Genomic DNA, 27,100 nt, shown 5'->3' on the forward strand with positions numbered 1-27,100 from the left:
TAAGTATTTGAGATGAGGGGCATGTTAATTATCTTGATTTAATCATTCCACATCACATACATATATTATAACATTACTTTGTATCTGTAAATGTATACAATTACAATTTGTCAGTATACAATAAAAATTTTTTTAATTTAAAAACATTTCTTATGGATTATTTAGAATGTGTACTACTGTTCTCTCATAATTTGCATAAAACATTCTTAATTTGTGATGGTATTGCCATTACTTCTAATATCTCAATAAAAATATGTAGTCCAGATTGGGTGTAGTAGCTCATGCCTGTAATCCCAGTACTTTGGGAGGCCGAGGTGGGCAGATATCGGAGTTCAAGACCAGCCTGGCCAACATGGTGACACCCTGTCTCTACTAAAAATACAAAACACAGCCAGGTATGGTGGTACATGCCTGTAATTCCAGCTACTCAGGACCCGGAGGCTGGAGAATCACTTGAACCTGGGAGGTGGAGGTTGCATTGAACCACTGCACTCTGGCCTATGCAACAGAGCAAGGCCCTGTCTCCAAAAAAAAGGAACGTAGTCCATCATGATAGTTAAAATCACAAAAAATTTAATGATGGGTCTGTAACAGCCATTGGCCTTTTTTTAATGAATATATTGTTGTAATAAATATTCAAATTATCAGTAAAAAATTTTAAAATTTGTTCTTGACAAGATGTTCAGGTGAATATGTAATTGTTTTTAGAGCAAATGTTTTCTACATGTCTCTCTTCCCAGTAATTAGTGTGGTTGGTTGATATTTTGCTCTGTAATTACTCTCAATGTTGTGGTACTGCTCAGTTTTTAAGTTTGCTAACTGTTGACTTGTCTCTCATTGATACGGCCTAGGGGAAAAAAAAACAGTTTGGGGTTTACTTACCTTTGTTTCAACTTGAATTGGTACTCAATATCTTATGATGGTTTACATATTTTGTTTATTGTAGGCTCATGCAACGCTTCTGGGTTTGGCAAATATGGAAACTCGTTACTTTGCAAAGAAAAAAACCCTTCTTGGCTTGAGTAAATTGGCTGCATTAGCTTCAGACTTTTCGGAGGATATACTGCAAGAAAAAATTGAAGGTAGGAGAATTTGAACAAGAACATATACAAATTGGTCATGCTGTCAATGAACTCATGATGTGTTCCTGTCATCAGTTAGTAGGATCTATTAGAAACAGACCTGTCTCTAAGAGGAATGCATTTATTCAATGTCCATGTATAGTTACTCAATTATATACTTAGAATTTTTTTAGAAAAAAGTAATTTGTATTTTAAATAATTCCTAAAGAATACATTCAAATGATTTTCAATAAAGAGGTCTGATTATGTACCCTTAGTGACACCTATTCCAAGGGCAAAAAGAACTACAAAGCAACCTTGACCTTTATACAGTGGGTTTGTTAGAGGTAGTGTGGTATTGGTGCAGTAATTGTGAACTATTTTGTGTATATTGTAGATGATGGAAACAATTACATATTGTACAGTTGACCCTCCATATCCTTGGATTCCACATCTGCAGATTCGACCTACCAAACAGCAAAAATGTTTGGGGAAGAAAAGAATTAAAAATAATTTAACAACCATTGAAATTACAACAACAAAATTAAACAAAAAATTAAAACAAAAATAATGCAAAATTAAAACAAAATAATGCAAATTTTAAAAATCAATACAGTATTAACAGCTACTTACATAGCATTTACATTGTATTAGGCATTGTAACCTAGAAGTGATTTAACGTATATGGGAGACTGTACATGGTTTATGTGCAAATAACTACCCATTTTTATATAGGGGACTTGAGCTTTTTGGTATTCCCAGGGGTCCTAGAACCAATTGTCAGTGGATACTGAGGCATGGTGGCATTATATTTTAGAACCAAGGAGAAAGGAGATACAAGTATAGAGAGACAGTGAAGAACTCTGTAGTATTGAATTTGAATTGGAAATACTGGAGAGAAACTGATTTTTAAAAACAATATATTTTCTTGTTTGAGGTGATAGATATGCTAATTGCCCTGCGATCGTTGGACAATGTATACATGTATTGAAGCATTACATTGCACACCATAAATATGTGTAATTATTATGCATCAGTTAAAAAAAATACATCAGCTAGGGTATGGTGGCTCACTCCTGTAATACCAGCATTTAGGGAGGCCGAGGTGGGAGGGTCACTTGAGCCCAGGAGATCAAGACCAGCCTAGGCAACTTAGCAAGAACCTGTCTTCACAAAAAAATTCAAAACTTAGATGTCGTGGTCCATGTCTGTAGTCCCAGCTACTGAGGAGGCTGAGGTGAGAGGATCACTTGAGCCTAGGAGGTCAAGGTGGCAGTGAGATCTGATGGTGCCACTGCCCTCCAGACGGGGCATCAGAACAAAACCCTGCCTCAAAAAAAAAAACTCTCTCTCTCTCTCTCTCTCTCTCTCTCAGTAGAAAGAGAATAAAATGTGTGTATATATAAAATAAAATTTTGTGTGTGTGTATATATACACAATACATACACATATATATACATTTTATTATGTATATATACACACACATACATACATATTTCTTGGCTCTTTGCAGTGACACCCAGTAGCATGAGTATTCCTGGTTCCATATTTTGGTTTCTGACTACCATTTTCCAGTAAAAGAAATGAGAGCTTATTGAAGAAATGATCTTGGAGAGTCTTACTAGGTCAGAAAGCAAGATTAATTTAGAAACATTAAAAGAATACAGGAGCCTTGAGCAGCTCCCACTGATCACGTTTGGGGACAATTTGAACATCAAAAGAATGGTAGTAAAAGATATATCCCACAGTTTATAAAAGAAAAATATTCATGAATCTACAGTGATTTTCACAAAGGGAGAGAGTCAGTGAAAATGCTTCTTTACAGGAGAATGCCAGCCAATAAATGTGGAAAGAATGGGAGAAGTCACTATTTCAACCACAGTGAAGTCACTATTACAACCACCAAAGGATGCTGAGACTTTGAGTTTAGGGGCCAGGGAACAGGATATTCCCTTGTTTTTGGAGTCTCAGTAGACTTACCTAATAGACCCTGTCACCAACCACAAAACAAACTCACTCTGCATACTCCTGAAGCGGTGTACTACCATCACCTGTGTCCTGTGCTTGCCAACATGTTCTCCATGATTCCAATCACAAGAGAACAATCGGACATAATCTGTTGGTAGGACATTGTATAATATAGTTGTCCCAGACTTTTCAAAAATTTTAGCAACATGAAAGACAAAAGTAGAGGCTGTTTTAGGTGAAAGGAACCTAAGAGCCATCACACAGGACAAACAAATGCAGGGTGTGATTCTTGATCCCGAATCACCCCCACAATAACCATAACAGTTGTGGTGCATGTTTTGGAAACAAGTGGGGAAGTTTGAATATACTTAATATTAGATGATATAACTGTATTGATGTTAAATTCTGTAGGCCTGCTAATGGTATTGTGGTTGAGCATCCTTGTTTTTAGGCAATACATGCTGAGTATTTAGAAATGAAATGTCATAATGTCTACAACCTTCATATGATAAAAAATAATTACCTATATACATAGAGAAAGCAAAAGGGACGAGGTGTTAGCAGCAGGAGACTCTAGCTGAAGGATTTAAAGTGCACATTTGGCATTTTAAAATTTTTTTGTAGATTTGGACTTTTTCTGTTTTTTATTATTTATTTTCTTTGAGACAGGGTCTCACTCTGTCACCCATGCTGAAGTACAGTGGCACAATCAAGGCTCACTGCAACTTTGAACTCCTGGGCTCAGGTGTTGCTTTTGCTTCAGCCTCTCCAGTAGCTGAGACTACAGGGGCATGCTCACATGTCCAGCTAATTTTTGTATTGTTTTTTGTAGAGATGGGGTTTCGCCATGTGTACTCAGGCTGGTCTCAAACTCTTGGGCTCAAGCAATCTGCCCACGTCGGCCTCCCAAAGTGCTAGGATTATAGGCATGAGCCACCGCACCCAGCCTGGAAATTTTCAAAATAAAGATTGGAGCAGGGAATCTCAGCTATGTGGTTTGGATCAAGTATATGTGGATATGGATATTTGGTTATGTGGCGTATCCACAGAGACCAGCCTAAGATCTGGGTTTAAATTATACTGCTGCCTTTTTTTTTTTCCTTTTGAGGGAGTGGATATAGTGGAAAGAATTGGGATTTCAAATATTTTCTCCAGAACTTACTAGCTTTGTGACCATGGACAGTTGATTAATGCGCCTTAGCCTCAATTTGTTCATCTATACAGAAGGTAGTTGTAAGAATTGAGGACACTGTCTTGAGAAAAATAGCTTACACATATTAAGTACTCAATAAATTATAGGTATTAGCCCCGTTTACTAAAACTATTTTAAATAATTAATTTTATTAAAAGTATTGATATTAAAATTATTTTTAAAATATTGAAGGATAATCTTCCTTCAATCTTTTTATTTTTTGCACTAGTAGTGCCTATTCTAGAAAACGTGTGTTTATATTCTATAGGACTGCTGATAGTCTGAGAAGGGAAGCCGTATTTTAGCCTGGCCACCAGAGATCATGTTAATCAAAGTATTTTAACACAGGGCTTTCCTATTTCTTGCTTTTCCCTGCTTTGCATTTGATCACTTATTAGCTTTTATTTCTTAACACAGTGGGAGCGTTTGCAGGTCTCAGTGATTCTACAGAATGTTAGCACGATGTATCTAATCAGAGGGGATAGGCTTTTTAAAAATAACTCTTCTCGTATAAATAATTTCTCATGGAAAATGTGTAAATTGTAGAAAAAAATGTGATAAGAAAAATAAGTTGTGTATAGTCCCACCCCCCAGAGGTGGTACTGGTACTGTTTGTATGTATCCTCCCAGTCTGTTTTTCTAGGTATAGAAATGGACAAAAATGTTCCATTTAGTTTTTCCAAAACCAGGATCAGAATGCTGCCAGTATTTGAGTGAAAGTATCTGTGCATTACAGAATGCTGTGTTTATGAGGCTACATAGCAGTTTTTAAACTTCCCTGCAACTCAGCACATTCGCTGGGGTGGAGCCAGGTCATGGGCTGCAACCTGGAGAGGTTATGGCAAGCGGAAGCCCCTGTGACCTCATCCAATGGAGATAACCCTTGCTGCTTAGGAGATGTGCTATTTGTTCTTCCATCCAGGTCTTGTTTTTCTTGATGTGCTCATGGTAGCTTTTACATCATTTCCGTTTGTGAATGTAACTGCAGTTGACCCTTGAACAACATGGGTTTGAACTGCATGGGAAAACTTATATGCAGATTATTTTCAATAAATATATTAGAATATATTTTGGAGATTTTTCAACAACATGAAAAAGCTCATAGATAACCATGTATGACCATGTAGCCTAGAAATATTTTAAAAAAAAGAAATTAAGAAAAAGACAGGTCATGAATACATAAAACATATGTAATCTTTTTTTTATCATTTACTACCATATAATATACACAAATCTGTTATAAAAAGTTAAAATTTATCAGCACACAAACACCTCACATGGTGCCATTAACAGTGGAGGCAAATGTAAACAATGTAAATATGCAGCATTAAATCACAACTGCCTAAAATTAACTGTAATATATGCTGTACTTTAATAATTTTGTAGCCACCTCCTATTGCTATTGTGGGCAAGTGTCCACTTGCTCAAGTGTTACCAGTAAAAAATGCAATAGGCAATAGGAATCTCATAGTTCTCAAGAATTTTTTCCTGTGTTTAATGCAATACCATAAACCTTGAATAACACCTTGGGACTTATATGAAGTGCCACTAAGTGATGCCAGACATGCTCCCAAGAAGCATAGGGAAGTCGTGACATTATGAGAAGAAGCTGAATTGCTTGATACACACCACAGATTGAGGTCTGCAGTTGTGGTTATCCCCATTTCAACATAAATGAATCTACTTAATGACCATTGTAAAAAAAAAAAAAAAAAAAAGAAAAGAAAAGAAAAAGGAAATTTGTGAAGCTGTCAGCAGCAGCAGCAGGTAAGTTTTTGGGGAGTCACAAGTTAATGTCCCAGCACTTTGGGAGGCTAGAGCAGGAGGATCATTCAAGCCCAAGAGTTTGAGACCAGCCAGGACAGCATAGCAAGGCCCCATCTCTTTAAAAAGTTATGCTGGGATTTCTGACAGCACGGGAGCTTAGTGGCCCAGTACCCCTTGTTGGTCAAGGGGTAGCTATTTACTATAAACTCCAGTGGGAAAAATTTTAACGAATTTCAAAATATGGTTGAGAGATCCCCACATTTAGAAAGCTTATACCTCATGAAATAGCTGTCTGCTCTCCAACTTCTTCAAGCAGTAGAACATTTCCTTACCTGTTCTTTCCCCTCCTATTTCTGGTTGCTGTGATAATTCATAGGACTTTGAGCAAACCATGGATATGTTGTAAATATCAGCAATCAAGAATAAGAATTAAAAGCATTCTAAGATCATTGAAAAATGATGGGATTACCTTTGGAACTATTTCTTTCCTTTAAAATTCAGATTTATTTTATGACAGAAAAAATGAGAGCAAAAGTAAAAGTTCCATCATTTTCTCTTTCTCTCTCTCTCATCTTGAATACTAGAAATGGCTGAGCAAGAGCGCTTTCTGCTGCATCAGGAGACCCTGCCAGAACAGCTGCTAGCGGAGAAGCAGCTAAATCTCAGTGCGATGCCAGTATTGACTGCACCGCAACTCATTGGTGTATGTGCTTTTCAAATCCTTAACACTGTTTCCTAAACTCAAAACATTGTTGGTGTTTTTTGGGCCATGTAGTATAGTTCCTAAGAGAAGTTATCTTTCCACTTCCTGCATTTCAGAAAACTCCCCTAGAAAGAAGTTGTTGGAAGCTGCTTGGGAACAGAAAGCTAATCAGAGAATAATTAATCAGCATCTGCCTCCCCATACACCTGTACTTAAAGGTGCTTTATCCAGGTGACCAGGAGAAATTACTTAATATTTTGCTTTTCTAGTATAGGACAAATAAATACCATGAGATAACTTTATTTCCCCCACAAAATTACTTTCCAAGCTCTCCTATAAGAAAAATGGATTAAGAAACTCAGTTTACATGGTCTAGCAGTGATGTCCTTACCCCTTTCCTCTGCAACCCAACACATCCCTTAGGGCAGAGCCGGAATATGGGCTGCAGCCTGAAGAAGATAGTTCTGCTGTTATGTACGTTTGCAGCCTGAACTCCGCTACTCAGAAAGCTTCTCTTTGCCAGAGTGATGTTGTAGGATCACCTTAAATTTGCCCTAACTGTATGAAAAAGAAAGCAAACAATTTAAAAACCTTACCATTTTAGCCATAATTAGTAACAGATTTCCAGTTATAACTGAATTTACAACAGCCTCTCCTGATAGAATATATATTTAATTTAGAAATGTAAGATACTGTCTATTGTAACTCACTGTTATGTATCACTGAGAAAAAGGTAGTGCCAGTTTTACTCTGATAGATCATTAATTTTATTACCACAGTTCGACTTCAGAGATGAGGGAGTAAAAAGGATGTTTAAGAACAATGAAATAAAGTATTGTAAGTGCTGTAAGACAGTGAAAACAAGCAGATAGCTTTTTTTCTGAAATGGTCTGAGTATTGTTGCTATTAAATGATTATATATACAATTTTTAAAAAATGAAATTACTTATAAATAGTTTTTGGAAAAAGAAGACAGGAAAAATTCAAACTGATGTTTTTAATAAGGCAAGTATTTTTCTGACCATAAAAATTGCAGGAAATTTGAAGAATACAGAAATGAGTATGCAGTCAGCTATAATCTAAGCAGGGATAAGTGTTGGTAACATGTTGATTGTGTTTTTTATTTTTTAAGTAAATATAGGTCAACTGTATGCTTTATTTTTATTGCAAATCTCAATTTTTTTTTTTTTCTTTTTTTTTTTTTTTTTTTTTTTTTTTTTGGGGATTAGGTCTCAGTGTTGCTCGGGGTGTCAGGCTTGAGTGCCGTGGCACCGCCACAGCTCACTGCAGCCTTGACCTCCCGAGCTCAGGTGACCCTCCCACCTCAGCCTCTGGAGTAGCGGATCCACAGGTGTGCACCACCATACTCAGCTCATTTTTATACTTTTTGTAGAGACAAGGTTTCTCCATATTGCCCCAATCTGCCCACCTCGGCCTCCCAAAGTGCTGGGATTATAGGCATGAGCCACTGTGCCAAGCCTAAAATATGCATTTTTTAAAAGTTTATTTTAAGGTAGATGCAATACAGTTTCCAAACATGAGACATTTTACTGTAAAAACACCTACAACTGGCCAGGGACGGTGGCTCACACCTAAAATCCCAGCTCTTTGGGAGACCAAGGCGGGCGGATCACTTGAAGTCAGGAGTCTGAGACCAGCCTGGCCAATAGGATGAAACCTCTTCTCTGCTAAAAATACAAAAATTATCCAGGTGTGGTGGTGGGTGCCTATAATCTCAGCTGCTCAGGGGCAGAAGTTTCAGTAAGCCAAGATTGCGCCACTGCAATCTAGGCTGGGTGCCAGAGTGAGACTCTGTCTCGAAAAAAGAAAAACCCTACAACTTACTTACAAAGCATAATGACTTCTTTTCTCCACACATGTCTCTAGTGTTAGTTATATGATTGTATACAATAATTTTCTACCTTATTTTAACTTGTCATAGCTATATATCTGTGAAGAAAATAGAAGAGCTAATGAATATGATTTCAAGAAAGCTTTGGACTTGCTGGAATATATTGATGAGGTAAGTAAAATCGCTTGAGATGATCTCAAGCAACTGAATACGTATATAAAAAGAGGGAAATACCTCTTTTAGTCAGTCATGAAAATGAATTAAGCAAAACAGACTGTATCTGTGGTTCAGCTACCTTTAATCCTTAGAATGTATTTAACTCTTTAGAAAAGCTGTCAAGAGACTCCCTTTCATGATAATTCTCACACATTCCTGAATGTCTTTTTTTGGTGCACAAATATAAAATACTGCTTTTCAAAGTCCTGACATATATTTTCTCTTTAATTTATTAAATCATTAGTTTCTGAATCTAATATGCAACTTTATCAATTTATTCTGGCTGGGTGCAGTGGTTCACACCTGTAATCCCAGCACTTTGGGAGGCCAAGGCAGGCAGATCACCTGAGGTCAGGAGTTTGAGACCAGCCTGGCAAACATGGTGAAACCCCACCTCTGTAATCCCAGTTACTTGGGAGGCCGTGAACTGCTTGAACCCAGGAGGCAGAGGTTGCAGTGAGTGGTGATCGCACCACTGTACTCCAGCCTGGGCGACAGAGTGAGACTCTGTTTAAAAAAAAAAAAAAAATACACACACACACACACACACACACACACACACACACACACAGACACACATATTTATATAAAATCTTAATAGTATTCACCTTAAGAATAGCTGTTTATCTTTCAGTAGGTTATAGTGAAAATTCTGTAGGATAAGTAGTTCTATTACCTGTCCATGCAATTGAAAGTAGCTTGGTAGATTTTAAAAATATATAGACTTTTACATTGCCTTATTTAAAAATCTTACCCACCTCAGGCCGGGTGCAGCACGCCTGTAATCCCAGCACTTTGGGAGGCCAAGGCAGGTGGATTGCCTGAGGTCAGGAGTTCGAGACCAATCTGGCCAACAAGGCGAACCCCGTCTCTACTAAAAATACAAAAAAATTAGCTGGGCATGGTGGTGTGCACCTGTAATCCCAGCTACTCGGGAGGCTGAGGCAGAGGAATTGCTTGAACCAGGGAGGTGGAGATTGCAGTGAGCCAAGATCATGCCACTATTCTCCTACCCTGGGTGACAGAGCGAGACTCCATCTCAAAAAAAAAAAAAAAAACCTTTCCCCTCTCAAGGTTGCTGATGAAATCACTTTCACAGGTTAATATGAAAGTATTCATATGTATTAATTGGCTTCTATGAATGTAATATTAACATAATGAAAACTTAAGCGTGTATTTATTTTAAAGCCAGGACTTAATCAGAATTTTTTGTTGTGAAGGAAGAAGATGTAAATATAAGTGATCTAAAACTGGAGATCCTTTGCAAAGCTCTTCAGAGAGATAAGTAAGTGCTCATGACGTCGCTTCTTTGTAAGTATAGAAACTACGTTTCCGTTCCTCTCACCATACGACAGTCAATACAGAAGACTTCTGTGACCAAATGTGTTGGGATTTCCCACCTCCCACACGAGGCAACCAATGAGTTCTGTTGGTGGACACCAGCTGAATGTTCTTTAATTCAGTTCAGTCCCGACACTATCTACAACCACAGGTTGAGGGCTCAGACTGCTTCTGACTTCAATGCCAATCTAAGCCCAGGTAGTTTTGCCTATGTTTCTCACCAACCAACTATAAATTGGGGTTCCCACAACCCTCTCCTTGGATTTGATTAATATGCTAGAGCAACTCATAGAACTCAGGGAGACAAGCCTACCAATTTATTATGAAGGATATTGTTACCAGAAAGGATCCCAATCCAGACCCCGAGAGAGAGTTCTTGGATCTTGTGCAAGAAAGAATTTGGGGCAAGTCCACAGATGAAAGTGAAAGCAAATTTATTAGAGAAGAAAATAAACAAAAGAATGGCTACTTTGTACACTGAGCAGTGGCATGGGCTTCTTGACTGAATATACTTATGGTTATTTGTTGATTATGTGCTTAAACAAGGGGTGCATTATTCATGAATTTTTCTGGAAAGGTATGAAGTTTCCAGAACTAAGGGTTTCTTCCCTTTTTAGACCGTATAGGGTAATTCCCAACGTTGCCATGGCATTTGTAAACTGTCACAGGGCTGGTGGGAGTATCTTTTAGCGTGCTCATGCATTATAATTAGTGTATAATGAGCAGTGAGGACGACCAGAGACCACTATCTTGGTTTTGGTGGGTTAGGCTGGCCTCTTTACCACATCCTGTCTTATCAGTGGGGTCTTTATGACCTGTGTCTTGTGATACCAGTCCTGCTGACCTCCCGTCTCATCCTGAGGCTAAGAATGCCTAATCTCCTGGGAATGCTGATTCTAATGGATCTGAAAGTATCACATAGAATACAGATGAAGAAATCATAGGGTTAGGTGAGGGGGAAGGGGCTTGGAGCTTCCAAACCCTCTGTGGGTCCTCCACCTTCCAGGAACCTCCACATGTTCAGCTATTAGGAAGCTCTTCGAACCCCATCTTTTTGCGTTTTTATGGAAGCTTCATTATGTAGACATGATTGATCAAAGTTGGTGACCAACTTAACCTTCAGCCCCTGTCCCCTCCCTGGATATTGAGGAAGAGGGCTGAAAGTCCCAACTGTAATTATGCTTTGTTTTTCTGGTGACCAGCCCCTATTCCGAAGCAAGCTGGGGGTTGCCAGCTATCAGCCAACTCATTAGTATTAAAAAAAAAAAAAAAAGAGACATCTCTGGAGATCCTAAGGATTTTAGGATTTGCAAAGCAGGAAGTGGGGTGAGGAAGAAGACTTAAATATATATTTCACAATATCTCAGGAAGATTATGATATTATATGTCAAATGGTTTTATAACCTTCTAACCATATTGTAACATATATATTATGAAAATTTTAATGGTTCCATTCGTAATGTTTACTTAGCCCTGAGCTTATTTCTTTATTTTAATAATAAAGAATACATTAAAGACTTAGGACCATTGCTCTAATAAATCACTACTTTTGATTTTAAAATTTAGACTGTCAGTTTGCATAGAAATACACATCCCTTATTTTCACAGAAGTAAGGCCAGTCATGCCAAATGAAACTTGAAGCTATGTTTGTTTTGTTTTGTTTTTTAAATTACTACAATTTGAAGGTCAGCGCCCTTTTCTAAGGCATTAAGTACTACTTTCTCGTAATCAAATCCTTTCTACAAAGGAGGTCTTCCACCTGTGGAAATGGTGTTTATGTTAAAATGCAATGGCAAAGACTAAGAATATCAGTTGTAGGAATGAATTCTTTCCAGGAAAAGAATTTTAAGCAAAGCAGGACTTGAATGCTAGAAGCCTTCTCCTACTCAGAATTTTCCTTTTTCCTGTGGTAAAAAATTATAGAAGAGCTGTTTTTACTAAAGCATTTCTTCCCTTCTCTGATCACTCTCAAATAGTTAAAATTGTTGTTAAGTTTGGTCTTAGAGGTCAGTCTCTGAAGCTTCCAGCTTTCTGCCTACTTGATTCTTTTTTTTTTTTTTTAATTGAAGCAGAGTCTCGCTCTATCACCAGGCTGAAGTGCAGTGGCTCCAGTTTCAAGCAATTCTCCTGCCTAAGCCTCCCGAGTAGCTGGGACAACAGGCACGCACCACCATGCCCGGCTAATTTTTTGTACTTTTAGTAGAGACGGGGTTTCACCATGTTCGCCAGGATGGTCTCGATCTGTTGACCTCATGATCCGCCTGCCTCAGCCTCCCAAAGTGCTGGGATTACAGGCGTGAGCCACCGCGCCCGGCTGCTTGATTCTTTGGTCCCATCCCAGTCATACCAAAGGTTGCTCTCATTTTGATTAGATTCCTTGTCTTAGTTTCTTATTTAAAAATGTTAAAGTTATCATATGGGATATATCCACCAATTACAAAGCAGTGGTCTGGTATTTTTGTTTTAGTAGTAGATGGTCGCAACTACATGAAGAAAGCTTCTGGCCGGATCCAGTGGCTCATGCCTGTAATCCCAGGACTTTGGGAGGCCAAGATAGGAGGATTGCTGGAGCCCAGGAGTTCAAGACCAGCCTGGGAACATAGCGAGACTTTGTCTCTACACAAAAATAAAAACATGAGCCAGGCACAAAGTGATGTATGCCTATGGACTAGCTACATGGGAGGCTGAGGTGGGAGGAACATTTGAGCTGAGGAGTTCGCAGCTGCAGTCAGTCATACTTTGGGGTCCATACTGGTTGTGTTACTAATTGAATTTTCTTCAGAAAGATACCTCACTACTTGGTTTTTGAAATCAAATACATAAGGGTTATACTGAGTCAATAGCTACCTTGAGTGTAACCTCTTTTTAAAAATTTGTTTCCCTTGGCTTCTCTTGCTTGTTACCTGAAGTGTAACATTTTATATCTAATGTAGAAATTGTCAATGTATTCAACACCTAAAGTACCTTTATTTAAATTATTTGAAACAGTATCACAAAATCAGATTCTCCATCCCCCACAGCCGTCAAAATAAAACCATGATAGCAAACAGAAATCATTTATTTCAGCTGTATCAGTGATTTCATTTTTCTTTCATAATGATTTTGTTTTCTAGCTGGTCCAGTTCTGATGGCAAAGATGATCCAATTGAAGTATCTAAAGACAGCATATTTGTGAAGATCTTACAGAAACTTTTAAAAGATGGTAAGTGGTTTGTTACTATTGGAAATTACAATGTCACTCCCCAGTTTTAGAAATTGTAGAGTAATGGGATCAAATGACAGGGACGTTTAGGATTAAACAGCTTTATACTCAAGCTTAGATGTGTTTACAATAAAGGAAAGGCCTTTTCCCATCCTCTGCACATCAGGGAGCTTGTATCAAGGTGGTCATCCTCCTCCTGGGTCTCTAGGTGACCACAGGGGCTAAGTCACCATCCTGATTCAGAATGGGCAAAGAGGGAAACCTGGGACACAAATGTTGGTTGTGACACTGACAGTCTATAATGATAGAAGTAATCATTTCCTTTAATTTTTTAATTAACTATTTTTTTTTCTTTTTTTGAGATAAGAGTCTTGCTTTGTCCCCCAGGCTGGAGTACAGTGGTACGATCTCAGCTCACCACAGCCTTTGTCTCCCAGGTTCAAGCAGTTCTCCTGCCTCAGCTTCCCGAGTAGCTGGGACTTCAGGTGTGCCCCTGGCTACTTTTTGTATTTTCAGTAGAGACAGGGTTTCACCATGTTGGCCAGGGTAGTCTGGAACTTCTGACCTTAAGTGATCCGCCTGCCTTCGCCTCCCAAAGCGCTGGGATTACAGGCATGAGTGACCATGCCCAGCAGTTTAACTCTTCTGTGAAGACTGAAAATTTGAAATGAGATACCAACTTTCTATGTATTTCCTACTAAAAATTGATTATATCATGCTTAAGAACAAATTTTAAAATATTTTTACAAATCCATTCTAAAATTTAGTTTAGAAACAAAAAGAAACAAGAAGTACTTTGGGGAGCTGAGGTGAGCGGGTCATTGAGGCCAGGAGTTTGAGACCAGCCTGGCCAGCATGGCAAAGCCCCATCTCTACTATAAATACAAAAATTAGCCAGGTGTGGTGGCTCATGCCTGTAACCCCAGCTACTCAAGGGGCTGAGGCACCAGAATTGCTTGAACCTGGGAGGCAGAGACTGCAGCCAGCTGAGATCGTGCTACTGCACTCCAGTCTGAGGGGTCAGAGCAAGACTTCGTCTAAAGGAAAAAAAAAAAAAAAACCAAGAAGCTTTCATTTGGAGTATTATCCACACTGATCTCCAAGCATTAGTTTTCAGATTTTTAGCCTCCTTTTATAGCTGTAAAAATGCCACAGAACTAAATTGTGTCTAAATATTGAGTGCTAATATTTAAGGGAAGCTTTGCAATTTTTGTTATTCTTAGTGGATTATAAACAGGTGAAAAACAGAAATTAAAACTCATAATTTTATATAGGACAAGAATAGCAGAAACTTTTTTTTTTTTTTTTTGAGACGGAGTCTTGCTGTGTTGCCCAGGTTGGTGTGCAGTGGTGCAATCTTGGCTTGCTGCAACCTCTGCCTCCCGGGTTCTATCGATTCTGTTATCTCAGCCTCTCAAGTAGCTGGGATTATAGGGATACACCACCATGCCCAGCTAATTTTTGTATTTTTAGTAGAGGCGGGGTTTCACCATGTTGGTCAGGCTGGTCTCAAACTCCTGACCTCGTGATCTGCCCACCTCGGCCTCCCAAAGTGCTGGGATTACAGGCGTGAGCCACCTCACCTGGCTGAAACTTTTATTTAAACAAAAATATAGGCAGGTGTAGTGGCTCACACTTTGGGAGGACAAAGTGGGAGGATCACTTGAGCCCAGTAGTTCAAGACCAGCCAGAGCAACATAGGGAGATCCTGTCTCTTTTTTTTTTTAAAAAGTTGGGGGTTGGGGGTGGCTTACGCCTGTAATCCCAGCACTTTGGGAGGCGGAGGCAGCGGATCACCTGAGGTCAGGAGTTCGAGACCAGCCTGGCCAACATGGTGAAACACCGTTTCTACTAAAGTACAAAAATTAGTGGGGCACGGTGGGATGTGCCTGTAATCCCAGTTACTGAGGAGGCTGAGGCAGGAGAATCACTTGAACCCAGGAGGCAGAGGTTGCTGTAAGCTGAGATTACGCCATTGCACTCCAGCCTGGCCAGCAGAGCGAGACTCTGTCTCCAAAAAAAAGAACCAAAAGTGTTAGATGAGATAATGAGATAAACACACACCAAAGAGAAAAAAAAAAAAAATAACCAAAAAATGATGCAAGGCCCTTTGAGGATTTTTTTTTTAAACCACTATTTGATTTTGAAAATCTTATGGTAATGTAACAAATTATAAAATATTGTTGGCCTATTAATTTGAAATTTTTCATCTAGTTTTCTCTATTTGTAAAATGAGAAAATCGTATATACTTGTTTGTACCTACACAGCTCTCAATCCATTTAGTTCATGTTCACTGGCTTTTCAGCTCTATGGATGAATCATTTGTGAAAAAATTATTCTTTTGCCTATCTAATTTTAGAGTTATACTGTAATACATTTTGAGATACTATAGCTAACATTCATAACAGGGTTTCTACTAAATTATTCCTTAAATAGGGGGTCATATAAGTGTTTGAAATACTTGTTTTCAAGCTTGGGAATACATGAAAACATTTCAGATCTTCTTAAAACACTTTAAATAGAATGGCTATTTTGACCACTGGAAGGAAAAACAGTCAGGCAGCGTCTGTGAAGAACATCACATTGTTAGACTTGAAAGTATGTTTGACAGATGGAAGGAATTTGGAAGAGAATATTTCCCAACAGCCAAGTGACGTTATATTTTAAATAGAAGCACAGGTGTTTTTGTCATGAATCATCTTAATTCATTTGAGAGCTTTATAATAATTGAAAAATGACTTTCTGTGTTTGTGTTTATAGGCATTCAGCTCAGTGAGTACTTACCGGAAGTGAAAGACCTGCTACAAGCGGATCAGCTTGGAAACTTAAAGTCCAATCCTTACTTCGAGTTTGTTTTGAAAGCAAATTATGAATATTATGTTCAGGGACAAATATAACTTTTTCTAAAAATGACCATTATTTATGAAATTTGTATGTCCTTATGAAAATTTTTGGCCTTAAACAGGTCAAGTTTGTACAATTTTATAACACATATAGCTGAGTTCTTGTGCTTTATACATAGGAAGCTAATATAAAACAGTTATGTAACTGGAATTTTGGTTTTCAGTTATGCGATTTGTTTTTTCCACCTGAAATGTGTCAGTTGTTGTTCCTGTGCTCGGTGCTCTTCCTTTTTACTCTGATGTGGTCCCGGGTTCTGGAGTTTCTGTCCTGGTTCTAGCTACTTACATGCACAAATCACTTCTAGGCCTCAGTTTCTGTGACTCTGAAAATTACTTGATTGCACTAGCTTGTCTCTAAAATTGCTGTGACTCCAGATACTGTGCACCATAGAGAATCTAGAGTGGTATCTGTTTCAGTTAGGACTAATGGGAAATGTACAGCAAGATAAATGTCAACTTTTGCTGATTTATGAAGACGAAAAACCGAAGCAGAGTGGGTCTAACTCATGTGAGTTTGATAACTAATGAACTCATTGGGAGCTTTTTAAACTTTTCTATATAAACAATGAGTATTAATGAAAGTATTTTAGTGAATGAAACATTTATGTGGTTTTCTAACCTATCTATAAATTACTGTTGATGAGAAGTTTAGTTCTGATCTTTCAGTATGAGGATTCAGTCAGCCTCGTGTATTTTCAGAATGACTTTCATGAATTCCGACTATACACACAGTCTGCCTAGCTAGTCAAAAGCATGAATGATACTAGAAACCATTATAGGTTTTCCTAATGTGGCAGTTGATGTGACGAAAAGGCACCGTTCTCTCAGAGCTTTGTCCTGACCAGCGTCATTGCTCACTCAGTGTTTTATCTGGCTTTTAAATAAAGGCCAGAGCCTGGACAGGGAGTTTGCTGGCATGTCCACGCTTTGGCCCAGTCAAATGCCCACTAACCAGCTTGCTCCAACAGCTGAAAAGGTCAGAAGTTAAACGTGGTGAAGAGTCCTGTTCCTGGATTCACAGAGTCCAGCATCAAGCCCTCTCTCCCAGCAGGCTGCAAGGCCAGCCCTTGAGTATGTTTGCAAGAGCAGGTTAATGGAGCTGTTTGTAAAATCAAAGGGAAGAAATTAGCAGCCTGGTCTTTTTCTCTTTGTAGCGTGCGTGTTAGGATAGCATGAGGGTCTGGGTTAGGAACATGTTGGAAGATACTAAGAGAAGTTAGGAACAGCAGCTTGTCAGATGGCCAGTAAGAAACCACTGAGTACTTGTATTGTAAGATGAGGCTTTGTTTTTACATGGATGTCAGTTGTCAGTGTTCACGTCTCACCTGTAGGACGCTGTCTGGTGATAATGTGCTCTGGGTCACACAGGCTCCCACCATCTTCGTGTGCTGCTGCACACCTAATGATTCCTGTGTATGAGAAGGTACCACAGGGAAGCCAAACTGATCATGCCTCAGACCCCACAGATTGTCTGGATGTAAAACGACTGCTCTTATGGTGTGAAGTAGAGTCATCTTATTTCAAGGGAATTTAAAGCTCAGTCTTTTAATTTTCATTCTCTTTGTATCTTGTAGTTAGTAGCTATAGCATCCAAATGGTTGAGATTTTTAAACATTATTTTAACAGTAAAAATGAAATTAAGACCTAGGATTTTGAATAATTTTTTTTCTCTAGAATTTTTAAAATTGGTTTCACAACATAGTCTTCATCAAAGAATTATTTTTTTATATAAATCAAGTAGCAGATAATTACACAGGTGCCATGTGACATATTTTCTTTGAAAGAGATACTTTATTGACTTGGAAGAGGTTTGTGATCACGCCTGTGTTTAAGTGCTGCTCTGAGAGTCCAGCGTGGGACCTGGATAAAATACAAGAGAAAAATGCTGTTTTTGATGGTAAGCAGAGGGGAGCGTGTGCAGGCATGGGTAGTGGCTTTTCGTAGAGGATTCTTGAACATATTGGTGTCAAGGATTGTGGCAGAGCTGGAAATACATGGTAAACCTTGCTCAACTTCTGAGTGAGGTAAAGGCTACTGACACCTCTCTTTGAGGGTTTTCATTTTTAATGATTGAACTGTGTTTCTATTTTTTTACCTTAGGGTCTGAATTGTAATTTTCCTAACACGTCACCCACCTACATCCTACGCACCTGGACATTTTGAGGCTCACTACAGAAACAGTGTAGCCCCACCTGCCTGTTCCTGACATTCTATCCTGAGAATGCCTGAAAAGAAAATATATACACCCATGTGAACAAATCCATTCATTAAAAGCCAACATACATTTAAAAATAATAATAATACTGGATCAGGCATGGTGGTTCACACCTGTAATCCTAGCACTTGGGGAAGCCCAGATGGGAGGATTGCTTGAGCTTAGAAGTTCACAACCAGCCTGGGCAACATAGCAAGACCCTGTCTGTCCTGAAAAAAAAAATACAAAAATTAGGCGTGGTGATGTGTGCCTGTAGTCCCAGCTACTTGGCAAGCTAAGCTGGGAGGATCACCTGAGCCTCGGAATTTGTGACTACAGAGAGCCATGGTCACACCACTGCATTCCAGCCTGGGTGGCAGATTAAGACCCTGTGTCAAATAACATGTAATTCTAAATTTTAAGAAAAACACTGTAGAAAAAATAGACCTCTATAATCCTACCAGCCAGAAATAACTTTAGTCACCATTATGAAATATATCTTAGAATGGTTTTGACTATATATGCTTTTTCATTTTGTGACTTACTTTACTCATGGGAGATACTGTGAACATTTATCTGTATCCTTAATCCAGTGTTTCTTGACCTTTGTTTTAATGATCACTCCTCCTGGGGAGCCTTTTAGACAGTTTTTCCTAATCACCTCCCACCCCAATGAAAGTGTAATCTTTATTTATTTATTTAGAAATAGAGTCTTGCTCTGTCACCCAGGCTGGAATGCAGTGGTGCAGTCTCAGCTCACTGGAATCTCCGCCTCCTGGGTTCAAGCGATTCTCCTGCCTCAGCCTCCTGAGTAGCTGGGATTACAGGCACCAGCCACCATGCCTGGCTAATTTTTGTGTTTTTAGTAGAGACAGGGTTGCACCATGTCATTCAGGCTGCTCGTAAACTCCTGACCTCAGGTGATCCACCCTCCTTGGCCTCCCAAAGTGCTAGGATTACAGGCATGAGCCACCGCATTTGGCCAACTATCTTTTAAATATACTGTGGCTTTGGAAGCCACAAATTACTGTTTTATCTGAATTTTTTTCACTACCTAAGAACCAAGTTTTCCCCCTTTGAGAATGCCGATCTAAAATACTCTTCGGAATACAGTTTATTTAATGACCATGTGATACTTTATCATGGCAGAACCATAATTAATGTAACAGCCCTTACCCTCTTAATGTATCTCACTCACTGTTTGTTAAAAATTAAGACACATGGGTTGAGTGGTTTGTTTTGTTATTTGCCATTTTAAATGCTAGAATAAATCTTTGTACAAAAGTCTGTGCCCTCCAAATACAGTGACCATGACACTGACTCTCCCTGCTCAGTTGCAGTGACATTGATGTGTGTGTCCTGAGCAGGCCAGTGACCTCTAACGTTCTTTACTCACCTTTTCTGCCACCACACTGTGTGCAGCTGCCCCAAGCCCTTAGTCATTGGAAGCAAGACATGGCACCGTGTGCTGAATGTTTCGTATCTCTCAGGTACTCGCCTGGTTTCTTTGTTTTTGTTTTTGTTTTTTTTTTTTTGTTTGAGACAGAGTCTTGTTCTGTTTCCAGGCTGGAGTGCAGTGGCGTAGTCTCAGCTCACTGCAACCTCTGCCTCCTGGGTTCAAGCAATTTCCTGCCTCAGCAGCCGGAATAGCTGGGATTACAGGTGCATGCCACCACGCCCAGCTAATTTTTTTGTATTTTTAGTAGAGACCAGGTTTCACTATGTTGGCCAGGCTGGTCTCAAACTCCTGACCTCAAGTGATCCGCCTGCCTCTGCCTCCCAAAGTGCTGGGATCACAGGCGTGAGCCACTGCCTCCAGTTCTCACCTAGCTTTAATCCTTAAAACAGTCTTCAAAACAGGAGTATCGTGAGCTGAGAATGCTTTCTGAAAAGTGACTTGTCCAAGATTACATAGCCAGTCAGTGGAGAAGATAAATGCAGCTCTGCTTGATTCCAGAATGGAAGCTGCTAACCAGTTCATGAAATTCTGAGTATAAAGGAGGTTGGAGAGGGGGCACTGCTCCAATGAATCATCAGGTTCTTAGAGGTGGCCATGAGGGCAAAAACCACCAGCTTCAGGAGGAAGAAAAAGTGGAAAATTCAAGTCCTTTCTTTAACTGTCAGCGATTGATCCAACCTTTTTTTTTTTTTTTCTTTTTTTTTTTTTTTTTTTTTGAGACAGAGTCTCTGTCGCCTAAGCTGGAGTGCAGTGGTGGGATCTTGGTTCACTGCAATCTCCGCCTCCCAGGTTCAAGCGATTCTCCTGGCTCAGCCTCCCGAGTAGCTGGGATTACAGGTGTATGCCACCACGCCTGGCTAATTTTTGTATTTTTAGTAGAGACAGGGTTTCGCCATGTTGGCCAAGCTGGTCTTGAACTCCTGACCTCAAATGATCCACCTTCATCAGCCTCCCAAAGTGCTGGGATTACAGGCATGAGCCACCATGCCCAGCCAACTCGACCTTTTAAAGTAGCTTGTGAGGAGAATGTGTCTGTCTTGTTCGCCCCATCCCTGGAATGTCTCTTAACTGAGTGGCCAGCCAGCCCCTCAAAGCTGAGTTTCTGGGGAAGCCATGACTTTTCATGTCAGGATGTCTGTGGCTCATTGTTGGAAAAGATTCCTTGAGGGTCTGTTGTTTCGAACTGTACCCAGTGTTGGGGAAGGTTGGAGAGAGGCAGCCCAAGCCCGTCTCCTCCACTGGCTGCTGTGGAACCTGGGGTGTGTTTTAGCTCATTAAGCCTCAGTTTTCTTTAAAATAAAAAACTGGAATGAATAATACCTATCTTATTTACCTTAAGATAGTTAAAAGGTTAATTAAAACATGAAAGCATATTACAAAGTGTTTTCCCAATTCCTGTTTAAATTGATAGGAAACAGTAGGGAAGATGGACTGAGCAAGATTGGTGTGTGGAGTGTTGAGGGCACTATTGGAGAGAAGGGAAGTGTGAACACACTGGCGCTGTGGTAGCAGAAGCGCCCCATCAGGGTATGAAGAGCTGAGGCTGCACCTGAAAACTTAGAAGCAGGAACTCCCTGTCTAGCATACCCTACATGGCTGGCCTTTATTTAGTGACAATTCTCAAAAGGCTGTGCAGGGCACCACTGCGCTCCCCCTAAACGTACATGTTTGGAGACGTGGCTCTGCCTCCCACTCATTCAGCCTATTCTCTAAGCCAATGAGAGTGCAGCAAGACAAGAATGAGACTGAGGGTGGCCTGTGGTGACCTGTCAGGGACTATTTAACCAGCCACAAATCATTGGGCAGGGAGCAGATATCTGGACTGGCCACCTCAGGGCCCATCTCCCACAGTTTGCCGTACTAGCAGGCCTCTGTTTGCTTGCGAGTGTTTTTATTCACGGTCAGCTTTTAGTGTGAGTTTGAGTATAACAGACTGAGCTTAGAAAAGCTTGCTGCGAGGAAAGGTAAGAGATGAACTGAGCAAGAGTTTTGAAAAATAGTGACAATCCCATTCTCCTTTAGAATGCCAGGAAACACTGAGGTATCCAATGTACGGCAGCACGTCTCCTGAACGCAAGGCCCAAACGGGAGCTAATCCCCTTACATTACAAGTAGCTCATTTGCCAGGTGTTTTTTTTCTAGTATCTCCACTACTCGCGGACACAGGAGGACACAGAATATTGAAAATGAAATACAGTTCTGTCAATTATTCACTTATTCTCCAGAATACTCAGAAGAACCAAATATGAAATCATAGGAGCATTTATACTCACCAAATAGGCCCTATACTAACCAAACTCCTTTTTTTTAATTGACTAATCGTTTTTAGGAACGTAGTCATTTATTTACTAAAATATTTTTGTTAATACTTGTTTATTTTTAGAAGGAGCTGCGGTGATGCAGGCTGCAGAGAAGGGTCACATATGCTTCTATCCCCCTTTTAGAGAATCCACACCTGTCCCAGTTGCTGAGTTCCGCTACCAAATGTGAAATTGCAACTATTTTGGGAGCACTTAAACACATCAGAAAAGTGAGTGATTCTGTTCTGGCCCACACCACGTCACTGATGTACCCCCTTAAAGCATGCCACTGATTTCATCACAAAAGACTGCTCCTCCACAAGGTTAGAACTGTCCTTGACTTAGGGAAGAAGAGAGAGAGAGAGACAGGCACCAACTGGGTAACCTCTGCTGACCCCCCACCACCACTCCACTTTACCATAAGTAGCTCCAAATCCTTCTAGAAAATCTGAAAGGCATAGCCCCATATATCAGTGATATAAATAGAACCTGCAGGCTGTGGTAGGTGATGACTCCAAGGTGGACTGGGAGGCTGCCCGGCCTTGGCAGACATCATCCTCTAAATATAAAGATGAGTTTGTTCAGTCTTTGCAGAAGGAAAATCTGCTACCCATCCTAGAGTGCAGCGTCCTTGTCCTCTTTATTGGGAGGAAGGACCAGCAAAGCCTCAACTAGGAAGAGCCCCTCACCCATTTCCACCTCCTACGGTTGTGACCCTTGTGTTTCAGCCCCAGGAGAGGGACACACATAGCACCACCAAAGAGGTTGGGGGAGGACTTCAGCCCACCAAACCCTGGGGCCAGTGCGTCCTAGAGGAGGGGAACCCCAACTCCTTCACTCCCTTTAGGAGACCCAAGAGCAATACGCGTCCCTGAGGCGGACAGCTCTGTGTGCCCAGGCTCTACGCCTGACAGTGTCAGAGCTACTGTTCAGGCCTGTCCCCGGGAGCCCCAGCGCCTCCTCCCCAGCGCTCCACCCTCGCCTCCCCCCCGCCGCCAGTTGTCTGTCCGGTGACAGCTGCGCGCCCTCCGGCTGCTTGTGGCCCTCTCTGCAGTGGGGGAAGGGGTCGGCGTGGCTCAGCTTTTTGGATTCAGGGAGCTGGGAGGGGAGGGAAGAGACAAATGGAGTTCCAGGGGCGTAAGGGGGAGGGAGTTCGCCTTCCTTCCCTGCCTGAGGCTCAGGAGTGACTGCTTCTCCAATCCTCCCAAGCCCCCCACTCCACATGTCACCCTCTTCCCGATAGTCGCAAGTGGGAGTTTGGGGATCTGAGCAAAGAACCCGAAGAAGAGTTGAAATATTGGAGGTCAGCAGTCCCGCACCTTCCCGAGCGCCCACGGCGCTCAGAGTGGACATGGGTGGGGAGGCCTTTGGGACAGGGGCGGTTCCCGGAGCGCAGGAGCACACATGAACCCACTAGTGCACGCGGTGACCCTCGCCCCACCTCATCCCCTCCAGCGGGCAACTGGGTCGGGTCAGGAGGGGCAAACCCGCTAGGGAGACACTCCATATACGGCCCGGCCCGCGTTACCTGGGACTGGGCCAACCCACTCCTTCTTTGGTCAACGCCGGGGACCCGGGCGGGGGCCCAGGCCGCGAACCGGCCGAGGGAGGGGGCCCTAGTGCCCAACACCCAAATATGGCTCGAGAAGGGCAGCGACATTCCTGCGGGGTGGCGAGGAGGGAGAGCCCGCGGGCTATATAAAACCTGAGCAGAGGGACAATCGGCCACTGCAGCGGACAGCGCCGAGCGAAGCCTCGCTTCCCTCCCGCGGCGACCGGGGCCCGAGCCGAGAGTAGCAGTTGTAGCTACCTGCCCAGGTAGGGCGGAAGTTGGGAGGGGGCAAGGGGACAGGGCATTACCGAGGGGAACCCGAAGGACTCCGGAGCAGAACCCAGTCGGCTCACCTGGTCAGCCTCAGGCCTGCGCCCTGCGCACTGTGCCTCGTTCCCGGAGCCACACGAGCTTTAAACAAGAGACAAGACAATCGGCCTCTGGAAATTGGACGTCTCCTAATTTTTTTTCTGGCCCCTCTTGGTTGCTTTACCTGGCATGTAGGATGCTCCTAGGGAGATAGACGGTTTTACTTTCGTTGTCTCCTAGGCAGTTCTCTTCCAGACTAGCGCTAGAGCTAATGAGCAGCCAGGGCCACCTCCTCTGGGTTTCCAGCAGGCAAAAGGCCCTTATTGAGTTTGAAATATGGTAGGGTTCCTAACAGGCCACTCTTCCCTGCATGAGGTGCCAACCCTTTCCCATGGGCCTCTCCTTCCACTCTCAGGCTGGCCCAGCGAGCAGGCAGTGCCCAGGCCTTATCCCCCTAGGTGACAGATATGGTCAGGGAGGCGCAGAGAGGATGGGCACTAGCGTCCAGCTCTTGGAGCAGGTGTCAGGCAGGGAAGGCAGGTCTTGGGGGACTTGTTCCCCTGGCTGTGCAGGGCAGAGGGCTTCTCAGTGTGGTCTCACGATGCTGTGCCCCTTTTCCTGGTGCAGAACAGCAGTTAGTCAGGGGACAAAGCTCGGGAAGAGACCCCCTGGTGGCCGCCTTGGCAGAATTTGAGTGGCTCGATAGGGGATGTCCCTAGGTTCCTAGGGAGCGAGGATGTTGGGGCCGGCCAGGCCTACCTGCGCCGCTGAGGCTTCTGCGCTGCTGCCCGGCGCCTCTTCACAGTCTCCCTGTCCTTGCAGAAACTAGACACCATGTGCGACGAAGATGAGACTACCGCCCTCGTGTGCGACAATGGCTCCGGCCTGGTGAAAGCCGGCTTCGCCGGCGATGACGCCCCTAGGGCCGTGTTCCCGTCCATCGTGGGCCGCCCCCGACACCAGGTCAGGCTGCCCCTCCGCAGAGGGAACCGGACACGGGTCCCCGCATAATCCAGCCAGTGCCACCCGGAGCGGCGTTAACGGGTGCATGGTGTCTCCGCTCCGCAGGGCGTCATGGTCGGTATGGGTCAGAAAGATTCCTACGTAGGTGACGAGGCTCAGAGCAAGAGAGGTATCCTGACCCTGAAGTACCCTATTGAGCACGGCATCATCACCAACTGGGACGACATGGAGAAGATCTGGCACCATACCTTCTACAACGAGCTCCGTGTGGCTCCCGAGGAGCACCCCACCCTGCTCACCGAGGCCCCCCTCAACCCCAAGGCCAACCGCGAGAAGATGACCCAGATCATGTTTGAGACCTTCAACGTGCCCGCCATGTATGTAGCCATCCAGGCCGTGCTGTCCCTCTACGCCTCCGGCCGGACCACCGGTGAGTGACCGCGGCGCCCAGGCCCCTCTCCCGCCTCCACCCCCGCCCCTAGCGCCCAGCCCCGGCCTCGCCCCCAGCCGCTCACTCTCTGCCTTGCGCGCACAGGCATCGTGCTGGACTCCGGTGACGGTGTAACCCACAACGTGCCCATCTATGAGGGCTATGCGCTGCCGCACGCCATCATGCGCCTCGACCTGGCGGGTCGCGACCTCACCGACTACCTGATGAAGATCCTCACTGAGCGCGGCTACTCTTTCGTGACTACAGGTGCGCGGCGCCCCGGCACCCCAGGCGGGAGGGCCGGCGGCGGGCGCTGAGTGAGGGCTCCTCTCCTGCTTCTGCTCTCCGCAGCTGAACGCGAGATCGTGCGCGACATCAAGGAGAAGCTGTGTTACGTGGCCCTGGACTTCGAGAACGAGATGGCGACGGCCGCCTCCTCTTCCTCCCTGGAAAAGAGCTACGAGCTGCCAGATGGGCAGGTCATCACCATCGGCAACGAGCGCTTCCGCTGCCCAGAGACGCTCTTCCAGCCCTCCTTCATCGGTGAGCCCCGCGCGCCCGAGCCCGCACCGAGGGCCCCCAGACCCCCGGCCCCGCGGGCCCCGGGCGCCCCGAGCTCCCGCTCACGCTTCCCCCTCGCGGGCCCCCAGGTATGGAGTCGGCGGGCATTCACGAGACCACCTACAACAGCATCATGAAGTGCGACATCGACATCAGGAAGGACCTATATGCCAACAACGTCATGTCGGGGGGCACCACGATGTACCCTGGGATCGCGGACCGCATGCAGAAAGAGATCACCGCACTGGCCCCCAGCACCATGAAGATCAAGGTGGGCGGCGGCCTCCGCGGGCTGCCGGCGGGGTGGGCTCCAGGGTGAGGTCTCCCCACCTCACGCGCTGTTTTGCAGATCATCGCCCCGCCGGAGCGCAAGTACTCGGTGTGGATCGGCGGCTCCATCCTGGCCTCGCTGTCCACCTTCCAGCAGATGTGGATCACCAAGCAGGAGTACGACGAGGCCGGCCCCTCCATCGTCCACCGCAAATGCTTCTAGACGCACTCCACCTCCAGCGCGCGACTTCTCAGGACGACGAATCTGCTCAATGGGCGGCTGAACTCCAGCCACTCTGCAGTCACTTTCTTTGTAACAACTTCCGTTGCTGCCATCGTAAACTGACACAGTGTTTATAACGTGTACATACATTAACTTATTACCTCATTTTGTTATTTTTCGAAACAAAGCCCTGTGGAAGGAAATGGCAAACTAGAAGAAGCATTAAAGTCATTCTGTTAAGCTGAGTAAAGTGGTTGTGTTTATTTGCTTGGGGTGGGGGGAAGGGAGTGGAGCAGGAAGAGGGATTCCCATCCCCTACATCCTCTGAAATCACTTTTCACAATACCCCAAATGAATGAGCTCCTTGGAAGACAAAAGTAACACTTCCCACGCTCCTTTGCCGGTTTCCCCTCTGGATCAGATCCATTCCAGATCACCGGCGGCTGGTGGTGGCCTGACCTGCCCCTCTGAGGTGTGGGGAGGCAGTTTTCTTCCACTGCGCAGCGCTCCCAAGAGTTGCCCCCACTGCCAGGTCTGCCTTGGCTGACGCCCCGGGTCCTGGCAGGCAACGGGCGCTGACCATGGTGCTGGGGCCAGAGAGCTGTCCCTCAGAGAGCATCTGACCTCCGCCT

The 27,100-nt window shown here is 43.2% G+C and overlaps 2 protein-coding genes across 2 annotated transcripts in view; both read left to right on the plus strand.

Annotated features, from left to right (window-relative positions):
• NUP133 (nucleoporin 133) overlaps positions 1 to 18,499 on the plus strand; it is a 73,336-nt gene extending 54,837 nt beyond the window's left edge. Inside the window, exons 21-26 of the mRNA XM_032242373.1 lie at positions 947 to 1,082; positions 6,573 to 6,691; positions 8,634 to 8,714; positions 9,980 to 10,044; positions 13,215 to 13,303; positions 16,065 to 18,499. Of these exons, the coding sequence (XP_032098264.1) occupies positions 947 to 1,082; positions 6,573 to 6,691; positions 8,634 to 8,714; positions 9,980 to 10,044; positions 13,215 to 13,303; positions 16,065 to 16,201 (627 nt within the window). The 3' untranslated portion in view covers positions 16,202 to 18,499. The remainder of the gene's footprint in view (positions 1 to 946; positions 1,083 to 6,572; positions 6,692 to 8,633; positions 8,715 to 9,979; positions 10,045 to 13,214; positions 13,304 to 16,064) is intronic.
• Positions 18,500 to 23,885: 5,386 nt separating this feature from the next.
• ACTA1 (actin alpha 1, skeletal muscle) lies at positions 23,886 to 26,718 on the plus strand. Its single transcript, XM_032242377.1, has 7 exons — positions 23,886 to 23,978; positions 24,844 to 24,984; positions 25,090 to 25,414; positions 25,520 to 25,681; positions 25,766 to 25,957; positions 26,065 to 26,246; positions 26,325 to 26,718. Exons 2-7 carry the CDS (start codon positions 24,856 to 24,858, stop codon positions 26,466 to 26,468), a joined length of 1,134 nt encoding a protein of 377 aa, XP_032098268.1. The 5' UTR covers positions 23,886 to 23,978; positions 24,844 to 24,855; the 3' UTR covers positions 26,469 to 26,718.
• The last annotated feature ends 382 nt before the right edge of the window (positions 26,719 to 27,100 follow it).

This window comes from Sapajus apella, unplaced genomic scaffold, assembly GCF_009761245.1.
Source record: "Sapajus apella isolate SASKATOON/1434 unplaced genomic scaffold, GSC_monkey_1.0 scaffold49, whole genome shotgun sequence".
Taxonomy (NCBI): Eukaryota; Metazoa; Chordata; class Mammalia; order Primates; family Cebidae; genus Sapajus; species Sapajus apella.

What these genes read in the sequence shown, in the direction of transcription:
- ACTA1 (XM_032242377.1), top strand. Translation starts at nt 24,856, where the DNA reads ATGTGCGACGAAGATGAGACTACCGCCCTCGTGTGCGACAATGGCTCC. An exon ending in TGGGCCGCCCCCGACACCAG is followed by an intron (nt 24,985 to 25,089) that starts GTCAGGCTGCCC and finishes TCCGCTCCGCAG; the next exon opens with GGCGTCATGGTCGGTATGGG. An exon ending in CCAGCACCATGAAGATCAAG is followed by an intron (nt 26,247 to 26,324) that starts GTGGGCGGCGGC and finishes GCTGTTTTGCAG; the next exon opens with ATCATCGCCCCGCCGGAGCG.